At 30.6% G+C, this 23733-nt stretch overlaps 1 protein-coding gene and 1 pseudogene across 1 annotated transcript; both read left to right on the plus strand.

Moving 5' to 3' along the window:
- The first annotated feature begins 1714 nt into the window (after positions 1-1714).
- On the plus strand, positions 1715-12211 carry LOC123196358 (annotated as a pseudogene).
- A 10283-nt stretch (positions 12212-22494) lies between these two features.
- On the plus strand, positions 22495-23208 carry LOC123195680 (proline-rich protein 36-like). Its single transcript, XM_044609496.1, has one exon. It carries the CDS (start codon positions 22495-22497, stop codon positions 23206-23208), a length of 714 nt encoding a protein of 237 aa, XP_044465431.1.
- Positions 23209-23733: the final 525 nt, after the last annotated feature.

The following is a 23733-nucleotide window of genomic DNA, read 5'->3' on the forward strand; positions in this document are numbered from 1 at the left end:
GAGTTCAAAAACCCTAAAGTTTACTTCATTACCATGCACCCAAAAATTTTTAGTCAGAGTTAAGGGTAAAATCATCATTTTATCAATAATATTAAAAATAAATAAAACATATCTCATTTTTCCCCTTAGTTGAGAAACTAATAATTTCCCCATAGGATTAAGTTTTGAAAAATTCACTTTTCCTCATAGGGTTTTGATTTTTCGACAAAACGTCTCCATGTATGACAACTAACATTATCTGACCATCTCTCTCTCTTCTTTTAGCCTTGTCTTTGCTGGAGAAGACGAGTCATTGTCTCAACAAAGACAAATTGTTTTGATCTAGACGAATCGATGAGATTGTCAATTCGACTTCATCAATTGGAATCGACGGCCATGTCTAGAACCATGGGCTAGGAAAAGACTAGAAGACAATGGAAACGTGGTGGGGTACAACTAATTTGACGGAACGCTATGAAAACATGATAGTCTTTGATTCATCTTGAATTCATCTTCAATTGGTTGTTTATCGAAGCTTCTTCACATGTTATTAGAGTCGTTGGCAATGGCATAGGTAGAAGGATGTCACCAGAGAGGAGAAATCCTAGGGATTTAGAAGTGGAAAAGTCACTTTTCAAAATTGAAACTTGGGATTGAAATGTCTATTTTTAAAACATTGAGGGAAAATGAGATTAATTTATATATTTTTAATAATATTATTAAAATGATGATTTTATTTTTATATTTAATGACAATTTTAAAAAAAGTTTAGGAACAAGTAGATGTATAGGTTTTTGAACTCCTGCAAGTATATTTTTGTCTTTTCATCAAACCTTGGGTGGAAAATAGTCCTTTGGCGTTAAGTTAAATCACGATGGATGAGGGTAACTTTGTCTAGTCAATTGAAAAAGGTCTTTTTCCCACCCATGTTTTGATGCGTTTCGAAAGTTCAACTCACAGGGTTTGAAAAACCTAAAATCTCATCCATCGACCAATTACTATTAAAAATTTTTATTAAGGATAAAAGTAAAATTGTTATTTTATTAATAATATTGAAATTTATATAATTTGATCTCATTTTCTCCTTTAGGTTTTGAAAACTCGCATTTCACCCCGTGACCTCAAACTTTTAGTGATAATGATTGTGGCGGCCAATCAATTCCGATATTGACTGGCCTTTTGTGCGCCTCCTTGTGTTATTTTTAATGACACTAGATGAAGGTTGACGAAGCCTTGACGATGATAAAGTAGGAAGACTTAGTGACTTTGTCGAATTAGCTCCGGATGACAAAGAATTTGTAGATTCAACTTCAAATCTGGATGACCATGATGAAGACCTGTTCTTTGCCATGAACACAACAGATTCTCATTATCTAGAGTTGATTCGACGATGTTTGTGTATATTAGGGTATTGTCGCTGTCAAGGCTTTGTTGGTCTTCATTTGGTGTTGGCGGCAACAGTAGTGGGAGGCGTATAGAAATCTAGTTGATGCTAGAATCGAGTGACCTTCACAGTTGCCATTGTCAGAAGTTTGCATCAAACCATAGAGATTTGAGGGGAAAAATTACTTTTCAAAGTTTGAGATTGTGGGTGAAATGTGAGTTTTCAAAATTTGAGAGGAAAAAATGATAAAATTATATATATTTTAATATTATTAATAAAATAAAAATTTTCCCTTTAATTTTAATAAAATTTTTTAATAATAATTAATTATGAGTGAGACTCTGGATTTTTCAGTGAATGAAATTTTGGGGACGCATCAAAAATTGGTTGAGAAGAAGTCCTACGGCCTTTTAAAGATTAGAACTCTTGAGATGTGGCTATTTTTCCAGAACTTTACATTACTCGTCTTCTCCGGCTTCGATTCAGCTCCCAAAAATTCTCCATCTGCAGAAAGCTTGAAGGTATTCATGTTACCTCTACAACCAAATCGAACTCGAATAAATTTTATTCTATGAATAAAATCATGTTTAAACTTTTGTTATCTGCAACTTTCCTTTCTTCTTAATTTCGTATCATTCGACTCTCTCATTCTTGTTTCTAGTTCGTCAATTGCTTAGTCGTGAGTGTTCTACATATACGGATTATTGCTAGTGTTACAGATTTTAGAATTTGAATTAATTCAATTTTAATTTTATTTAATGATTTTTTATGCTGGATTTGATTGTATATCAATCGAGGAGTCGATTGAAAGTCCACAAATGCCACGGAATTTTTGTTATAATTTTGTAATTTTTGCCTTTTCATTTCAGTCTTGTTTGTTTGTTGGAATCGAATTTCATGGAATGATGTTTCGATTTGTTATTTAATTCTTGTTTAGGCAGTGACTTTACTGTTGTTATAGCATTTCGGGGCATGCTGATTATTAAAAGAAACATATATTGTTATCCATAACAGACATTAATATACAATCTTGTATAGCCTATCATCCGATGTAACTATTTTAGCTGGGTCAATCTTTTACATCTGTTTCTGCATTGTTTATTATTTATTTTAATAAATGTTGCTTGTATTATGGCCTTTCTAGGTAAAATTTCAGTTAACATGTGATTGTTATCTAATGAATACTTCTCTTTGTTATTACTCTTATATTAGCCACAACGACATATCTCTGATTGAAGGAAGGTATACAAGGTGTGCATTCCAGTTTTCTACCTCATTTTAAGGGTTTGTGTCATTTCTTTGATTATGAATCCTAGATTCTTCACCTGAATGCTAAGTTGACCAAGCTTTTTGTATTGCTCTTCCTCCATATGCTGTGAGAGTATTGCCTTTGAACATTCTTAGTTATCTACAGAAGAAAACAACACAACTTTAATACATGAAGTATAATTTTGTCACATTTCCACTGTGCGAACAATCCAATGATATATGCTAATAATTTTTTTGGGATCTCAGTGATTGGAAATGTTTGGAATCCCAGTTCCAAGATACGCCTTTGTAAATAGGGAAGTACCATATCAGGAGCTGGATTATTTTGTTGAGTAAGAAATTTTGCTGAGTTTCATAGGAATCGCTTCTGGAAACCATTTGTAGAGAAGCTTATTAATGGTGAGCTTGCCCTTGCTTTTTGCCTCTATGTTGCTTCCCCTTAATATTTTAACTGGTAAATAGGATGGAACCCTTTATCAGATGCCTCTTGTATCTTCCTGGAATCATGCTCTCAGAAATTTATAAAATGCGTTAATTTGAAATTATGGCCTGTTGCAATTTCATGTAGTGAGATTTCACTTGCAGCTTCATCATTTGGGTTATTCTTGGTACTTGAGTAAGAATAATAGTGTATCTACATGGCAGGTAATGGAACAATTAATTATTGTGATACAATGCCTTCACAGCATACATGTATAGGTTGATGACATCATTAGTATTCTTACTTTTTAACTGAATCTGATTTCATCTGTGCAAATTTGTTGCTCAGTAGCTTGTAAGAAAAATGTATGTGATTAAGCAAGAAATTGAAAAACTCAAATGCAGCCCGGGATTTGCTTGTTTTTGTGTTTCAGCTGCTGGGATTCAATAATTCTTGAAGATCGTGAAGTCATAAACACATTCAGTTATAAATTTTTGTCCTGTTGTTTAAATTCGAATTTTGATATTGAACTTTTCATTCTGTTTTATAGGTTTATTTAACATCTTAATTTGATAAGTAACTGCTACTAGAGAGCTTAATATATGATGTTTGCTATGAATTTGTGTATCTGGCCATTTATTTATAACTTATGCCTCATTTGGTAAAATTTGTTGTTCCAGAGTGGATATGTGGCACTGGCTCTCATTTTGTGCTTTTATCCAGGGGATGATCATAGTATTATGATATACTATCGGAGGTATGAAAGAATTATTTAGGAAGGTCAGCATTTCAATTGTTGTCTATTTGTTTGCAATGTTTGTACCTGCCCTTACTTTTCTATATCATTTGTAGTGAGGTTGACCTCACTACTTGGACTTCCTGCAGACCAATTGCCCATGGAAGCTTTAGAATGTCTTTTCAGGCTACCCTTCATCTCCTAGTTGCAAACAAGAATCAAGTTGCCAGTCTCCCTCATCCCTTTGTGTCACCTCTGTCTCATGCTATATGTTATTTTAACAATTACTCATTATTTTTGTTTTTCATGGACTTATTCTGCAAAGGAAGAAGAGGCTGAAGATGATGATGATATGGACAGTTTCCAAACTGATATTGAAGATGATGATGGTGATGGGTCAGACAAAGAAATGGGCGTTGATGCTGAGGATGGAGATGAAGCTGACAGCATTAAACTTAAAAAATTAGCTGCACAGGTGTGTACATTATTGTATAGTTTTGAATGTGTTCTCTGGTTAAACACATTCCGGTAAACCTAAGACATATATTATCTTATATAGAAATCCATGAGCTTGCCTTTATGTTTTCTTAGTCACCCTGCAGGGTAGTCACACAACGAGCCAACACACACAAACCCACACACTTATAATGCTATTGAAGTATATGTAAACTGAAGTAATATTGCTTTGTATTGATTGATATTAACTTCAGCACAAGTTCATTACAAAATGCACCATAAATTTCCTCTTTCTTCCCAATAGAGTAGTACAATACCCTTCTTCCTCACATCCAGCATTTGAGAGGCTTGTTCTCTCCCCTTTCCCACATAATTACTATTTTTCTGCCTAGAAACCCCTAGCGCCCTTTCCAGCTGATACATATTTCCCTTTGCAAAGTTTTTCTTCACTCTCAGCTTGCTGAGTCCCCACTTGAATATCCTGGTGTTCCAGCCCTTTTTGCTGCTTGGTTGTCTCCTGTTCTTTCACTATGAGCTTGCCATCTGTTATCTTCATCAAAATGCCACTTGTCTCCTTCCATTGTTGCTTCTTCTTCATCCTAGGGGAAACTTATATATGAGCTCTAACAGATATTATTCAAAATTGTTTCATAGATGCTCAAATTTTGTAAGTATGAAACTCAGTTTCCTGTTTCTTTTTTCATATTCATATTTTGGATACGGATTTTTGAAACAATATTGGATGGCAATTTAAATATTTCCCTGGTTTCCTTTGTTTCTGGACATTCAATATGGCTGAAAATGTGTTTCTGGTTATACCTTTTGTTCTTTATTCATTTTTTCTGATAGATTCCTCTTAAATTGATGTTTATTTGTTTCATGACTTCTTATAAACTAAGAATCAATATGGTTTTGTTAAGTCATTTTCCCTTCTAATGCTTATCTACTATACTGCAACTTTTGGTTAAATTTGTTGCCATCATTGTTGTTGCTTTCAAATTGTATGACTGTTTTTTAACTGACAGGGTTATGAATGGGTACGCTGGGGCTAATCCTAGAAGAAGAGCTTCTTATGATAAACAAGGGTCAACAGTGGTTCATCAGAAGCCAGGGCCTCTGCAAACAATATTTAAGCTCCTTCCGGATGAGGTGAGCTGCAGAAAATTCATGTCTTGTCAAACTGTTTATCTACTGACCTTATAATTATGAAATTTTGAATCATGGATAAGAATGAATTCTAATTTTCTTGTAGTTCTGCTTAGAGAGCTGAAAAATAAAAAATCTGTTTCAGGTTGTTGAACGTAGTTACTCATGTGCACTTGAAAGGTCATTCTTGTATCATGGCCGTATGTATGTCTCTGCATGGCACATATGCTTCCATTCTAACGTCTTTTCCAAGCAAATGAAGGTTAGTAAGTCTTTCTTGTTTGTCAGCATTTGCTAAGTTCTAAAAAAATTTATCTTCTACTAATTGATTGGATGCATTGAGAATGTGCCTTTTTAAGTTACTTTTCATGTTCTGTTTATAACCTTTTGGAAGAAAAGCGTAGATTTGCTTTTCTTGTGGTCAAGTTAAAACTTGATGCTTAGTTACATTTCTTGTGTATGCATGCTTCTTTATGTATGTTTATTTTGGCTTCTAAAATGCATGTTTGTCTTTGCAATGTGTTTAATCCCTAAAAACCAACTTTTGAACATATATGATGCAATCCCATGATCTTTATGGATACATTTTGAATTACAATTTTTTCATTTATGTAAGTTTGATTTGGTGATTATGGAATTTTGGTGAAATGGTAAAATGATGCTTCAAAAATAACGTGCTTCCAGTGTTCTTTTGACCTTCAGTCTGGGGTGTCAAAAGGGCACCAATTTGAATGTCTTGACATTTATGTTTGGCTTTGGGGAATTATTTTGGACTTATCTTGTGCACAGTTGAATCAATGTGAGCTTCTTAGGTGTTGACATATATATATTGAACAACATTAGGCATTTTACTAATTTATGCAAGGTAAGCATGAACAAGAAGAAAAAAGGTCACTAGAGTTGTTCAATTGAATGTAAAGTTATAGCATCCTGAACCTCTGCAGAACTTAATATAATTTCTCTGATGTAATTTGCTTGTGATAATTTTTTTTTCTGTGCCTTTTTGTACATATTAGCTATGTAATAAGGGTTGGATTTGATTAAGTTGCTTGAGCTTGAATTCAAGTTTGGATTGAACAAGCCAAAGATTGGGCTCGTTTTCATAGACAAACTAACTTCAAGCTGGCTTGGATCAAGTATAAAGTTAAATTGATTTTTAGTCGACTTCGAGTTTTAGCTCATCAATCTTGAGCCGATCTCAAGTTGGGCCTTGTTTGGGCTTGTCCGAATTGAATCTAGCCCTATGTGTAATAGATCACAGGTATAAAGGCTTAGATTTCTTCTTTTTATATGAATAATATCCTGTTCATGCCACATGGTTGATGTGGATAATATCCTTACCAGAAAAATCCTTCTTTCTGACTATTTTTTTACACATGGCAGGCGATTATACCATTGGGAGATATTGACGAGGTAGTCCCCTCCTTTTGAAGATATCTCCTTTAGATTATTTTCTTATTTGATGCCTGTTTTGATGAATGCTACGAACTGCTTATATGGACAGGTTTTTTTTTTTTTTTTTGCTGCAGATACGTAGGAGTCAGCATGGATTCATTAATCCTGCTATAACAATTATTCTTCATATGGGTGCTGGTGGGCATGGTGTACCTTAGGGAGCCCTGATGGTTAGTAGCAATTTCATTGTATAGAGTGGCTTCATTGCTGAGATCTCCATGAGATATTTATTTAATACTCCTTGAAATACTGTGTTTATAGGTTTTAAAAAATTTAATTATGACTGAGTAAAATGTGCATGCATGTTTGGGTTGATCAAATTCATGTAATTCCATATAGGAGCACATGATACATTTTCAGTTTAAATTGAGTTAGTGTGGTGTCTTTATATAGCCTCTTTCTTGCCATTTTCAGATAGAGTCAGATATAAGTTTGCATCATTTTGGAACAGGAATAATGCATTGAGAGCGTTGCAACGGGCAGTAAATAACTACCACACAATTTTAGAAGCTGAGAAGAAGGTCTATTCCATGCTTCATTAATTGTGATTTCTCTAGCATCTCTTATTATTATAATTTGCCTTGATAAGACTGTCTTGATTAACAATCACTAGGAATAAGGTGGTCATGATTTCGAAAACTTTGAAGGGATTTGAAACAATCTTTGTCTCATATGAGAAACAAAAATAATTAATATTGGTCAGGATGGAAATTAGCAGTTTGTTGTTTGCTCTAACAAAATTAGTCTGCTATGAACTTCCTGCACAGGGATGTACCATTTTATTGGATTTCAATACCAAATTTCTTGTCGTGTATATACAATAGGCTCAGTTTAAAGTTCTGAACTGTAAAGTAGGCCTGGATTTATAAATTTGCATTGAAAGCGATAGTGCGTTCTTTGTCGTTTGGCCACTAAAGTATTGTAGAGTTAATGGCTGTGGTTATAGCTCTGGAAATTGCTTATGAGCAAAGATCGATTTAATCTGAAAGGAATTCGAGTTTATCACAGTTCATTGTCTAATGAATCCTTTCTGTCTCTCACCTTGGAATTATATACTTGTTGAATGAATTGTTGGAAGCTCAGACATGCATTTGGATATCTGGCTTATTTACCACGAGGGTAACTCTGGCAGATGCTTTGGTTAGTTAAGGGCCACAGTATGATGATATTACATGGTTTCTCCCCCTGTTGAAATTCAAGCCTTGCTTCTGATCTCTGGTGCTATAACATATTCAACCATCATAAATTAATTTCTTGAAATTAATTCTTATCTAATAAGTGGAGAATAAATTTGCTGAAAATTTTCTTGGCTGCTATGACATAATCATCTATCATAATTGAAATAGGATAAGTTCCAGGGACCTCAGATATATATCATGTTGAACTTTTTCTCTGAATTTTTTATTATACCAAGAAATTTTTATCTATGTTTCTTACTGCTATTATAGGAGAAGGCAGAATCAGCACTGCAGGCACATAGTAGTTCTATCAGAAGTAGTAGTAGGGAACCTAAGGTTTCTCAAGATAATGTGTGCAAACCTGAAAAGATTCAAGCATTTGTCAAAGAAGAGGCTCTTGTTGGTATACACAATGTATGAATCTTCTTTTTGACCTTTTTCATTTCAAAATTCATGAGATCAAACATTATGCTATTATCATTATCTTACTGTGAATCTATCTTGCAGAGTGTTTTCCCTTGCACAGCTGAACAGTTCTTTTCTCTAATTTTAAGTGATGATTCTAGTTTCACAAAGGAGTATCGCTCACAGCGGAAGGATACTAATCTTAATGTAAGTCCAAGGTCTTCAATGAGAAATACTAATTCTAAAATGATACTATTATTTTTATTAATCTGTTTTTTGGTCAATGTAGTTTACTCCGACCAACCAGGAAATAGATGAAGAAATTAAAAAGGAAAAACAAATTAGGGAACCTTGACGTTTGGAATTCATGATTTTAGGAATTTTTATGATAATTTATGATGCTTATTGTGAGCTTGAGAGGAAAAAGGATTAAAAGAATATCTTAATATTATTGCATCATGATTTATATTAATCTTTTACATCCCCCATCTCTGTACTAACCGATTAACTGGATATTAGAAGAAAAATAAAACCACACGTGAAAGAATCAATAAGGCTTGTGAAACCTTGAAGTTTAACTTGACATGTAAGTGACTAACAATAGTATTGAAGCTATATGTCATTATTTCTTGTGGAAGGTGTGTGAATCTAAGAAAACTATACAAAACGCAACATAATCAATGCAAAGGGTTACTTAAACACATAACCACTTGATCATCTAGGCTTTAATATAATGTTAAATTACCACTTCCCAGAAACTCAACTCTATAGGTTATCTGTTTAATAATGATAAAAATAGTCATTGTGGGTAAAGGCTATCCATTCCTTTCTGTCCAAACAAAGTTTTAGAGATTGGTTAAGCTTTAGAAGTGAAGCCTTCTGTATGATCATACCAATTCTTTGAGGTCTGCCCAGATTATTGAGGGCAGGGCTATGAACTTACCTATCAAGGCTTTATATTAATTGTTGGGTGATATGATCTGAACAATATTTGTTTATTATTTTTTGCCTATTTCCAGATTGGACAGTGGCATGCGGCAGATGAATATGATGGTCAAGTAAGAGAGATAACATATAAATGTCTCTGTACCAATCCCATGTGTCCCCCGGACACAGGCATGACAGAGTACCAGCATGCAGTTCTATCACCAGATAAGAAAACACTTGTGAGACCATGTCTCATTTTTCTTTTATGTTCACATCAAGAAAAGTCATTCTTGTTGCCTCTTAATTAATTTCTATAAGGCTCAGAATTGTCTGTCTTTTGACATCAAATGCTTACTTATTACAAACCATAATTTTTCAATTAAAATTCTGATCCTTATTCAGGTTTTTGAAACGGTACATAATTTTTCAATTAAAATTCTGATCCTTATTCAGGTTTTTGAAACGGTACAACAGGCACATGATGTTCCATTTGGATCTTACTTTGAGGTATGAAATTTGTTTTGGTCGACACACTCTTTTCTTATAAATTTCTCATTGGACATCAGTTTTAAACTTAAATACCTTCGACATATTCATATGCTTTACAAGACCTTCACTAACTAGTCTCATAGGCAGATCTGAGTTTTCTCATTCCAGTGCTGAGCATTAATCTACCATTGCTCAAGCCAGAGATTTATTTCAGGTTCTCCATTTCATATGCCTAATATATCTGACCCCCATCTAAACTATCATAGCTGTGACTGCTGTTTGACACCTGATTTCTACTGAGCTATATTGTGCTTTGAGAACTTGCAATTAGTGTTACTTTCTGTTTCTGGGTGACATTGAAGCAAATGAATCACAAATCTCTGGCATTGGTGGTTGATGCAACTTTATAAAACCCGGATGATGAGCCTTAAACTAGTGAACACTAGTTTAAGGGCAGAAATGAGTCTTTGGAAAAGTTACAATTGATGTCGAAAATGAATCAAATGATAAGATTGATGTTGAAAGTGATGAGATCGATGTCATAAATGGTGAGATTGACACTGGAAAGGAATCAAATGGTGAGATTGATGTCGGGAGGAGATGAAAATGATGACTTTTGTTGCTGGAAGGAGCTTCCAGTGAGCAGATCAGCGGCAGAGTGAAAAAACGGAAGAGATTAGTGTGTGGTATGCTAGGAGTTTTCGACCTTGGTTTTCATACACTTAGGGGAAAATTTTTCTTTGGTCCCTGCACAAAATAAAAATGACAAAATCACCCTTGAATACATATTTGTTTAACCCCTAAACAAAACAAAAGATACAATATCACCCTTAAATAGTTTACTGGTCTGACTGTCAGTTGACTTGGATTGGCCCCTTCATCGAGTCAATGTGTTGACCTGCTTTTCCTGCACCAGAACACACCACCTCAGGCATCACACTTTAGGCTGATCTAAATTCAGTATTATACCTTAGTCTAGAAGAATTTTAAAGTGATCTTTTTAGAACCATTTGCTTTCTACCCATATCATTTGATGCAGCACTTAATTTTTCAGTTTAGATGGCAAGTTTACAAATTTGGTTATATGTCTTTGCTTTTATGGTGTTCTAGCATATGAGGAGCATTTATTTCTTTTTTTTATTTCTTATTTCTTATATCTAATGTTATTTTAAATTTTACCTCATTAGTGACATCCAATTATTCTGTGATGTCAGATTCACTGTCGTTGGTGTCTAGAGACCAATTTTGAAAGCACATGTGCCTTGGATATTAAAGTGGGTAAGTTCAAATCAGCCTCTAGGCTTCACCTTCTCAATTTTATTTCTACTAAATCTGCAATTCTCTAGAACTTCTGGAAGACACATTGATGGCCATTATTACAATATATTTAAAATGATTGTATGTTCTCATTGATTGGTGTCAAATTTGGGATAGGAGGAAAGATATTGATTGATTCATGTTGCTCGTTGATGAGGAATATAGTTTTGGATCATGTTTTACCAAATTGTTTTGGTGCCAGTTGAAATACATCATTTACGCATAATATCATATTTTTATTATAATTCATCTTAAAGACTAATATGAATGTTGGGATAACCACGTCTTAATGACTAATTACTAAGATTGGTAACCCTAAAACAATATAAATCTCATACCAAAAGTGTAGACTTTCCGATGTGGGATCTATGTCTTATACATTGCTACATTGCACTTGAGATCCTAACAAAGACACTCTTCTTTGCATAGAGTATTTCTATGAATTTACTTTGTTGTTTTTTATTGAGGATGATAAGTGATTTTTGCCATATCTACAGGTGCACATTTTAAGAAATGGTGTCTGATGCAATCCAAAATCAAGTCAGGGGCTGTTATTGAGGTTGGTGTTTCCTGTATTCAATCATTTTCTTTCTTTTAAGCATTCGTTTCTCTGCAAAGATGAATTTAATTCTTTTAATATACTGACAAATCCTTTAATTAGTTTCAAATGGAAAACAAAAAAAAAAAGTTAAAACATTCATCTTAATGTTTATGGTCACCTTGTAGAAAAAGAAAGAGTTGGAGATGATGGTAGATATGGCTGGTTCATATGTCAAGTCATGCACTTCTGGGGTTGAGATGAGCAAGTCATTGCCATCACCATCGCCGTTGCCCTCTTCCTCTGTAACACAAGATTTGTAAATAATATTGTTCTCATATTTTTTCGGTTCAGTGTTGTTGTACTGTTCTCTTGCAACTGCCCTTGATCTCTCTGTACTTCATTTCGCCTTTTTCTCTGCTTAGAAATAGTGTGATGTAGATTTTGATAGTTAAAGAATATACATGATCAAATTTGAGCTGTTGTACCCATTTATGCATAGTTGTCGGCATCCTGGCTTGTTATGGGGAAAATTATTCTGTTGGGATGTTTGGTTTAGAATTTCCTAAGCTGATATGATATTAGGGTTTGAAGACTCTTTAATTTCCTGAAGTCTTGTGTTTGTGGGAGATTCTTAGTTCCATCAATCTGATACCAGATATTAAGTATTAAATACAGAAAGGTTGATAGTGTGGTCATGAGCATGGTTATTACTATTGTTAGATAAGAAACATGTATTGTATAATACGATATAAGTGAAAAAATATATGAATATTATGGTGAGTAAAAAATTGGAATGATAAGTGGGCATATCATACTATATGTACCGGTCTAGATTGGAGTGGGCATATCATACTATATGTATTGATCTGGATTGGTTGTTTTACTTATCCACCATTTTGGAATAGTTATGTGATAAAATTGTATTTGAAACATTTTAGATTTTTTCTAGTGTGTTGTGATTTTTTAAAATGATAAAATAATGATTTAAAATTTTTATTATGTTGTTATTATTAAGGAAATTATATTAAATGCCCATTTTATTATTTTATTAAGCGAAAATACATATTTCTCCTATTCTAAAGTAAAAATGTCCATTTTTTTTTATTCTTAAACAAAAATATCTTATTTTTTTTTAAAATATCAAAATTACCCTTTATCATATCTATATAAACCCTCTCTCTCACTCTCACACTCATTCTTATTATATACACTTTTTATATCACTTAAACATTTATTCTCACTCTCATTTTTACTTAATATCAATTATTATAAGTTCGTTCGGAAGAAAGAAATTTATATTATTAATTCGAATAGAAAAAAATCAATTCGTGAAAACTACATTGAAAATAACGTGTTAATAATAAATAGATATATTGAAATATCCTAGAATGTCAATAATAAAAAAATCACTCAAAAATATAAAAAAACATATCTGAATTTTGAAAACTACAATTCAAATAGCTTATGAACGAGAAAACCAAAAAATCGATCTAAAATTTAATAATTACATCGTAAAATATGTCGAAAAAAGCACATTGTAATTACAAATGTCAAATTTGAAAACTACATATCAAAAAAGTCTAATCCGATCACAAACAAGCTCAAAATCATAAAAATCGAAAATCCTAAATTTGATAAAACAAAAAAACTGCATAATATACACTGGAATAGTTTTATTTTGGCCTCCAATTTTGGCACAACCAGTAAAGCTAGTTGTCGTTATAGAGCTCGAAACGAGTTTCGCATTGATATATTACAGACCCCGTAACTCCTCCTGGATCAAAAGTTATGGTCATTCAAAGTCTGTCTCATATAGACTCTATAGTTTTAAAAAAGTTAATTTTCATCCAACTCACGATTTTCATGGACTGCCCAACGGTTTAGTGTAAAATTTCCCACAGACCCTAGTGGATCTCCCCCTCTTCCCCTTCTCCCTAAAATTTTAAAAACGTTAAATTCCCCCCACCCTACAGGCACCTATGGGAGGTTACTACAGTGTCGACAGATCTAACCCACTTTTCGATCAAAAATTGTCATTTTAGCCTCTAATTTCAATACAAATCAAATCTACACATTCAATAACACAAAACTCCTCAAGAAATTCAAGCAAAACAATCAATAATCAAAACATTTTATACATTATTTAAAATCGAAACCCTAAACATTCAAACTTCAAAATCTCCCTTAAATCTCAATAATCCTAACAATAAATTGATTCAAACAAGAAGTGAGATGATAACTATCCTTATTTGTCATTTTTGGTTGCCAAAAAACATGAAAAGTCGACAGAAAAGACGAAAACTTGTTGCGCCTGTGAGAGATTCGATTTTTCTTTGATTTTGAACAATAAATCTGTGGGAAATGTGGGGTTTATATATAAGGGCAGTTTGGTCATTTCTCAAATTGAGGGTATTTTTGCTTAAACCTTAGGAGGCGTTTGGTTTGAGTAATGTTTTATTACTAAAATAGAAAGATTATCTTGAAAATAGATTATTTAGAAGATTACTGGATATAAATGATTATTATGTTTGATAAAATTTGGTAGGTATAAATAATTATTGTGTTTGGTTAAAGGTAATAAAAGATTACTAATAAATTATTTTACTTAAATGCCCTTGAATATAATTATTTTTAAATATTTTTATATTATTTGTTATATTAATTAAAAATAAATTTATTTTTGTCTCAAAAAATTAATAAATAATAATATAATTATAATAAAATCAAGATTACCTTGGTAATCTTTAAATACTTAAGGTGAAGGTGGTAATCAGATTATCATCTATATTACCTATCACGTCAGCAATGGTAATAAAAGATTACTGTAATATTTTATTACTGACAAACCAAACAAGGAAATAAAAGATAGATTACCAAGGTAATTTTAAAAAACCTAACCCAAATGCCCCCTTAGAGTTTTGGGCAATTTCGCTTAACACCCTCTAGTTTTGGACATTTATTATAATTTTCCTTATTATTATTTTTTAAAAGCGTATATCCTACAATACGATTATGTGATTTAAAAAATTTAGATTTTTGATATATTATATAATACATAATTTAACTACTACAATTGACTATTTAGTATAATTTAATCAAATGGCTATTTTTCATATAAGGTTTGATGAAATATTATATTTTCATCTCTTAAATTTGAAAATACTAATTTTTCACCCATTTAGTGACGGTATATAAACAATGGATATTAATGAGAACACACAAAATAACTTATCATAGTATTAAATTTTATTGTGATATATTAATTTGTTTACACTCATGTTTGATAATAAACAAAAATGTCTCGCACATCAAATCAATAATGAATTAGTAGCTGGCTAATAATGCAAGAAATCATCTTAAGCCTGGAACTTAAAGAACAAAATTCTAACGTACCTAGGGGAATTATACAAGAAATTTTTCCTTTTTAATGTTAAATAGGCCGGCTCTAAGTTTGGTTTGGTTAACATTAAAAAGAGGTTTACTTGTTTGTTAACTTGATCAAAATTAGTTAATCGGATAAATCGATCAAAATTAATAAAATCAAATTTAAGGAAAATTTAAGTCATTTTAAAAAAATTTAATTAATTTTAAGTAATTTGATTAATTTAGATTAAAATGAATGAATTTCTAAAGGTCTGCAAGAAAAATATAAGTTTAAAAATAAATAAAATAAAAAATATCATATCTATTGAAATGTCTTCTACATATAATAATTTATAGAATTTTTGTATTATTATAAGATAGAGATAATTTTTATCTAATTATTTCATTGAAAACAGATAAATAATTATTATTTATTAGAAATGATATATTCTAATTATCATAGATTTAAATATACTAATTGATTATATTTTTTATAAATTTTTAATAAAATTTATCAATTAATTTAATACTATTTAAAAAAATTTATTATAATTTAATAAGAATGTAATCATAAATTAATAAAATAATCAACTCAATTTTAAAAACGTTAATAAATATACCCTAAGTCCTAATTGAATTGAAATGGGACCCAACTCAGTTTTGACATCGTATACCATTCAACTACAATCATCAAGGACACGTGTGTTGGCAAATGACAATCTAGGGCTGTGATTTGGATTTTGTTGTGACTTTGGCCGGCGCCATTCCAGCCACTATGATGTAATGGAAACAAAGTGACACTTTTGCCCTGACCTAATTGGCAAGAAAAACAAAAGAAAGGCGGAGAGAGCATAGGCAAAAGTTGAAGCCATCCGAGACGCGTGGCGTACGTTCAGTCAGTAATACTATACATAGTAGCCAATATTCCACGGCTTCAAAACAAAAAAAAAAGTATAAAATATATTATAATTAATATAATATAATAAATATATTATATGAGGTAATATATATTTTATAATATAATATATATTATTAATATGAATAGATAAATTTTAAAAAAATATGATATAATAAAGCATATATGAAAAATTTTAAATTTTTAAAAGTTTTTATAATATTTTTAAAATGGTGATGTATCTATTATATATTTTATTATTTTATTTTTTAAAAATTATATTATATAATATAATATTTGATACGTAATATTAAAATAAAATTTTTACTACATAATATAATAAATTAGATTTTTGATACATAATTTAATTACTATGATATTATAAGTTTAAATAAAAAATAAGAGTGAAAGCATGAATCATGAAGCTAAGTACATGGAAGGAGATCGATCTCCTTCTGTGATACATGGATGACAATTGGAAAAAAAAAAACATAGGGGAGGGATCTCTCCCACAGTATTAGTTATTAGGTTGATGTTATGATATATATTACTATATGATCGAGAATAAGTAAAAATTTATTTCATATGATAAATTTAGTGTATTATATAATATAAAACATAATCAATACATATTTTTGGAGAATTGATTACATAATAGTGGTATGTTTAAGAAATTTTAGTATTTTAATAAATATTTATAATTTTTTTCAACATGATAATGTAGTACCATAATTCATTATATTTTGATTTTTATTATTACTCTTAAACTTTTATTTTTTAATTTTGAATATAAGAAGATAATTAATAAATATAAAAGTTATGAGGTTAAAAGTATATTTTTAAAAGTTAAGTAGTCAAAAAAATTTTTTGAGTCAAGTTTAGAAGTGGATGTAAACTGAACAAACCTTTATTCAAATTTAGTTTGAATGGAAAATGAAATGATTTGAGTTTGTCAAGTCAAAGCAAAAGATTGCTTAAGTTTTGACTTAAGCATGTAGCTTGTATTTGTATTTAAATTTATGATTTATTGATAAAATGATATTGTTTTATTTAATAATAAGAAAACAATGTTATTTTGTCAATTGGTTAATATGATTCGAATCAAGTGGTAAATCAAACTTAAACCAAATTGCATAATCACCTAACTCACAGACTGAATCGAGTTAAACTCTTTCTAACGTAGAAGACATAGAATATATACATTTGTAGGGCTGAGGAAGTATAACAAATTGCATTTTTCCCACCAATTGTCTTGGAACAAAAATGTGCGTGTACAATGCATCCTCTTTGAAAATGGAAGCTGAAAATAAAGCTTCTAACCAACTGAAAAATTGATGTCCTAAAAATGTTTCTAACCTGTTAAGCAAAGAGAAAATTAAAGTTAAAACTCAAAATATGTGATTTCAGCGATTAATTATATATATTTTCATTAAAATTAAGTAATTTTTTATCGGTGAACTTTTCAAACTTCTCACTAAAAAAAATTGCAAACCTATCGTTGTTGGTCTTAATAATGTGTAAAAAAATACATCAAACCAAATCATTTGAAAATCTGATAATTGAATTCTAGTCCAATTAAGGAATAACTTATAGGATTAGACTTAAACCAAATTATTTTAGTTTTGAAATCCGACTTAATTTAGTTTTATTTGGTTTAAATTTATTTAATTTAAATTTAAATTAATGTAGTTTGAGCTATGATGGTTGACTCATTTTAAAACTTTAAACAGATCTTGATTGAGTTCATAGTGTTTTGTGAGTTACTTGTAAAATTTAAAATGACTATTGTCTATGTACCGCACCAAGATTTCCCTGGTCCACAATGTCAAATTGAGTGTGATCCCATAATATTGCAAAGGATATTATCCACATTTAAGTAGGGATGTGTACGGTTCGATTTAAAAGTTTTTTCAAATTAAACTAAAAATAATAATTTAAAAATTTTTCAAACCAAACTAAATCAAAGTGAAAAAATACCGTTTAGTTTGATTTAAATTATAGTTTAAACTATATTAATATCGTATGATACACGATATATTTTTATGATATAATATGATACAAGTGAAAAATCATAAATATCATAAGGTGCATTGAATTAATAAAATACAGTAAATGTATTCTATGATACGATACTTATTACCAATACTAATTGATAGATTTTTTTTTAGAAAAAATAATGTTGCAATAGGGGTGTTTATTAAAAGTTTTTAAATGTTAATGGTGTTTGTGATATTTTAAAAATAATAATATGTTAATTATAATTTTTATTATTTTTTTAATATTTTATATTTTTTAAATCCATATTGTACTATACAATAAACAATACATGATATAAAAAATTAAATTTTTAATACACAGTTTGACTATCATAATTTGAACCTTTCAAAATCATATATATATATAAAATTTGATAAAATTAAACTAATTATAATTTTATAAAAGATAGTATAAATATGTAAAATAAATATGAAATATTTATAATATATATTTAAAAAAAGGTAAAATAAATATAAAAAATAAAAGTGTATATCTAATTGTTTATTAAAAAATTTTGTTAAACATATAATATATATATATATATTAAAAGAATATAATTTATTTTTTGATTCAATTTAAAAATCATTCAAAAGATAATTTAATTTAAAAAAATGGTTTGAAAAACTTTTAATTTGAATTAAATTATTTTATAAACCAAACTAAATTAATTATAATTAAAAAATAGCTTAAAATTTTTTAATTCAAATTAAATAATTTTATATATTAAATTAAATTAATTTATAAATTTTAAATAATTTAATTTAATTTTATAATGTGAATCCAATTATATTCATCCCTACGTTTAGGTTATATCGTAAGTTAGTTATCCTGGTTTATAATTGTGGGCACTCGAGTCAAAACCACTGGCTGGAATCAGTTCGTGCGCACATCATACGACTGACACGTCACTGCTTCAGATGATGTAGACTGGCATGGAACCACGCGTTTCACCGACTAGCTTTAATTTTCCATTCTGTCATTTCAGCACTTTTTTTTTCAAGTATCAAATCCGTAAGGCCAAGGATTTGCTTCCACCCAAGCTACAGTAAAATTTCAAAAGTTTACCATTTAACATTCAAAAATTTAAATACCTATTTATAAAATAATTTTTATTAAAAATTTTAATTAAAATTAGAGGTAAAATTATTATTTAGCAAAAAAAATTAAAAAAAAAAATTTTATCATATTTTCCTCCTTCAAATTGAAAATTCATAATTTTCCCTTTGAAATTTTCTTCAAAATTTAAAAAATGACAATTTTTCTCTACAATTTTTTCCTCTTTTCTCTAACGATGATCTATTGTCTTTGGTTATCGGTCATCCTCTCTCCTGTCTTATCTCTCCTTCTCCTCTTCAGACATAGATCGACAAAAATTATTTGAAAATTCAAATAATTTTTGTCTAAACCTATCATTGTCCAGATAAAAAGTCACTAGTCGATTCTTTGTCTAGTTAACGAAGGCGTCATCTAGACAACAATGCCTTCGTCATCTAGATGAATTGTTTGGATTTGTTGAATCCAAAAGAATTAAAACGATGTCATGACTTAGAGAGAGATGATCAGACTTTTCTTTATAGATTAGGGTTGAAAGTGTCGTCACTGATGATAGGAGTTGGGAGGAAGAAAACCCTAAGTTTAAAGGAGGGGGAATGCAACTTTTCAAAGGTTGAAAATTTTATATATAGGTGAATTTGTTATTTTTAAAATTTAAGAGAGAAAATATAATGAATTTTATGTTTTTAAATTTTTTTTTAAATAACTGTTTTAGCTTTAACTTTAATTGAGTTTTTTAACAGAATTTTATTCATTAATAAGTGTTTGAGTTTTCTAAAGTTAGATAAAATCACTATGAGATTTCAGTATACCTTAAATGAAAACAAATCTTTTGGCTAATCTATAATCTGAGGCAGATTGACGCAATCCAACTCATGACTAGTGATTACTCTACTTAATTTGGGTATAAGTAACACATAAATCATATCAAATATTTGTTAAAATAAATATTATTTTATTTATTATTAAATAAAATAATGTTATTTGATCATACTATAACATAATTTATGTTAATTAACTTTTCCATATCGCAAATCCTGATGGGCAGAATGCTAATCAAAATGTTATTATTGCTTACTTTGTTTGGTCGGCCAACACTGAAGAATATTTTGAATTGGGATCCCAAATTAATGGTGTCATATATTATCATTTCATGTATATATTTTCTATAAAATAAAATTATATACACTAATAAAAAAACATAAATTATTTGAAATTTTATTTGAGTTCATATTTTTTTGATAAATTAAAATTATTTTTTTGGGGTAAATTATTCTTTCTTTTTTGCCATTATTGGCTAACTTCTGATCATTTGCTTGTGATTCCGTGCGGTATTATTTGTCGAATTTGTATAAACTACTCAGATGGAATTCCAATAAATAAATAAATAAACAAGTCTTCACACCTCCTAATTGCCTTGAAATGAACTGACAAATTTTTTACCCTTTGGAAAAATTAACTTTTGAAAATTTATTATCTAAAAGTGTCATTTCACTTAACACAATAATATTGCCAATTGCAAATAGGTGTTATTATTAATTGGGATAATATCAGCTGTTCGGGTTACCATATTTAATTTAAAATTATTTAATCAGATAATAATATATTATTTATAGATTCAAATTATATATATATAAGTGCTTTTTGTTTAATAATTAATAGACACAAATTTATGTTTTTTGTATTTATTTTGGTAAAGTATTATCTAAGCCAAACTTTTTCTAACAATAAACGATTATGAAATTTTTTCTGTCATTCAAACTATTTAATGATAAGAAATATATTTTTGATAATCATTTTCTCTTTATTAAAGTTATATATTTATTTAGTTTAATATATTTATTAAAGTCATTAAAACACCTTTTTTAATAAATTGGGCAGGTCAAACTTAAAACTAAGTCACCAAATTAAATTGATTTTTTATTGTAAAGTTAGATATTTAATATATAGTTATATATTTTTATTTATTCATTTTATTACACTATTTATTTTGTTTAATAAATTTAATAAAATAATTTTAGCCTTTCATTAATTTATGTTTTAAAAGCAGTGATTATATTAAATTAAAGTAAAACAATAAAGTATAAAGTACAAAAACTTCAACTTATTCTTTAAAATTTTAATTGATTTGTTATTAATTTAATTTTAAAAGAGGGATCTTAGATACGATATAAAATCGTGATTCAATTAGTATGACCCTTTTGCAGAACAGTTGGAAAAGAAATTTTTTTTTTTTCTTTTAAGTGGAAAGAAAATTGCTTTTAATATGTACATCGGGTTTGCAATTAAAAAACTAAAATGGGAAAATTGTCTAAACCACTCAAATTAAATTCCAATAAAGAAATAAAGAACCGGTCTTTAACTTTCTTCGCTAGTCAGATTCCTCAAAAGATCAATAAATTAATTGTGAATCGTCCCTTGAAATGGGACTTAACTCAGTTTGACATTGTTGAATGTTGACCATTCAATTCCAATTACACAGTGACAAGTGTCCACCTATAATTTGTTGGGCTGGAAAAAGTATTGGTTGTATTTTTCTTTTTTTTGTTTTCATACCGTATACACACCTACCTCATTTTCTGCCTCTTCGTCTTGTTGTCTTTCTCAGCAGCGGCTAAGTTTGTTTGTTGGCCGCAGGTCTAGTTCTCACCCCAGATATGTTGCATTACATTTCCCCTTTTTTTTACTTTAAAAATCTTATATACATATCTATAAGTAATTAAAATTAACAAAACTTTAACTTCTATAAATTTTATCTTTTTTTACCTTTTTAAACTTTAAAAACTAAAAATTTTTTTTAACTTAAATTTTAAAAAATAATAGTTATCTCTTATAGTTTCATTTCTAGATCTCTATGAGTCCTCCCACATTAATTGAGTATCCAAATAAGAGAAGAGAGACATCGGAGAGAGAGGAGGCTTTAGGAAAGAGAAACCGCTGGCAATGACATTGGAGTTGACATTAGAGATCTGGAAATGAAACTCTAAGAAAAAATTATTATTTTTTAAAATTTAGGTTTAAAAAAACTTTTAGTTTTTAAAGTTTAGGAAGATAAAAAGAGATTATATTTTAATTTATTTTTAATATTATAGATAAAATAATAATTTTATATTTATTTATGTTAATTTTAATTATTTAAGAGTAGATATTTGAGATTGTTAAAATTAAAAAAAAAAAATTTGAGAATGCATCATTCTTTCGGTGGAAAATAGTGCTTTGGCCTTGTTTGTTCTAGGATTTTATAGCTCTAGTGGGAGCTACCCCACAAGCAGCACTGTTAGGATATTTCCGTCAATTGTAACGGCTTCCTCGTTGTATAAAAAGGTGTATTCGCTGTCCGTACGCCACATCTCTCTCTCTCTCTCTCTGCGTTCTTCTTTATTCTCGATTCTTCTCTCCGACCACAGCCTCAACAGCCGGAAAGTTTGTCTGTTCAATCTCTGATGGCAGCGAGCCCACCAGCATCACCCCTTCTCACTCCACCACTGCCTCAGCAGTCACCAAGTTTGTCCGTCGGTGCTCCGATGGCTGATGGCCGAGCAGCGCCGCCTCGGCAGCCTCCATATTTGTTTGCTGAGGATCCGATGGCAGCGAGTCCACTAGCACCACCACTGCATCAGCGGCTGCCAAATTTGTTTTTAGTAGCTCTGATCGCACGTGGCCAACCACCGCTATCTCCCCCCGTTCCACCACTGCCTCAGCAGTCTCCAAGTTTGCCCGTTGAACTACCTCTCCTCACCCCACCGCGGCCTGAGGAGCTGCCAAGTTTGTATGTTGAGGCTTCGACAGCAGGGAGCCCACCAGCACTACCTCTCCAAACTCCACGGCCTGAGCAGCCACCAAATTTGTCTGTCGATGCTCCGTTGGCTGCTGCCCGACTAGCACTACCTCTCCAAACTCCACTGCCTGAGCAGCCACCAAATTTGTCTGTCGATGCTCCGTTGGCTGCTGCCCGACTAGCACCACCTCTCCTCACTCCACCACTGCCTGAGCAGCCACCAAGTTTGTCTGTCAATGTTCCCATGGTAGCTAGCCGACCGGCACCGACTTCCCCCGTTCCAGCACTGCCTGAGCAGCCACCAAGTTTGTCTTTGGAAGCTCCGATGCTTGCTGAAGAACCAACAGCACCTCGTCCTAGTCGTGGCAATAGATGGTAATTAAGCACTTGATGGCTCTTTTCACTTACTATTTCTTTAAAATTTGTTAATATATTTATGACTAATAGTTTAATTTTGTTTTTGTCTTGAATGAGGATGCAACGGTGGATGTGCCTGGTTCGTACGGAGAATTGCTTCCACCACTGTTGGGACTACGTCACTTGCTCCGAATGCGATACGGAGTGAGACTCAGACCTTCCTGTGAAAGCAAATCGGGATTGCTTCAATCTTTTATCTGCTATGTAAATAGTGTCCTATATATAGCTGAGTGACATAAATAGTTGTTATATATGTTGTTTATTGAATGGATTTCTCCATGGAATGATACATTATATAATTCCATTTGTAACTTGTTGTGAATCAGAGCAGAAGAAGTAAAAGTAAACCCCAACGGAAAATGCCATGGCTGGATGCAATGCATTAACACTACAAGTTTAACTAAAAGTCTAATTAAAGCAAGAATATATTCCAGATTAAGAGCATCATGTTAACTAGTTTTCATCAGTGTATCGTGTTTTCTTGGTA

This window comes from Mangifera indica, chromosome 14 (assembly GCF_011075055.1).
Source record: "Mangifera indica cultivar Alphonso chromosome 14, CATAS_Mindica_2.1, whole genome shotgun sequence".
Lineage (NCBI taxonomy): Eukaryota > Viridiplantae > Streptophyta > Magnoliopsida > Sapindales > Anacardiaceae > Mangifera > Mangifera indica.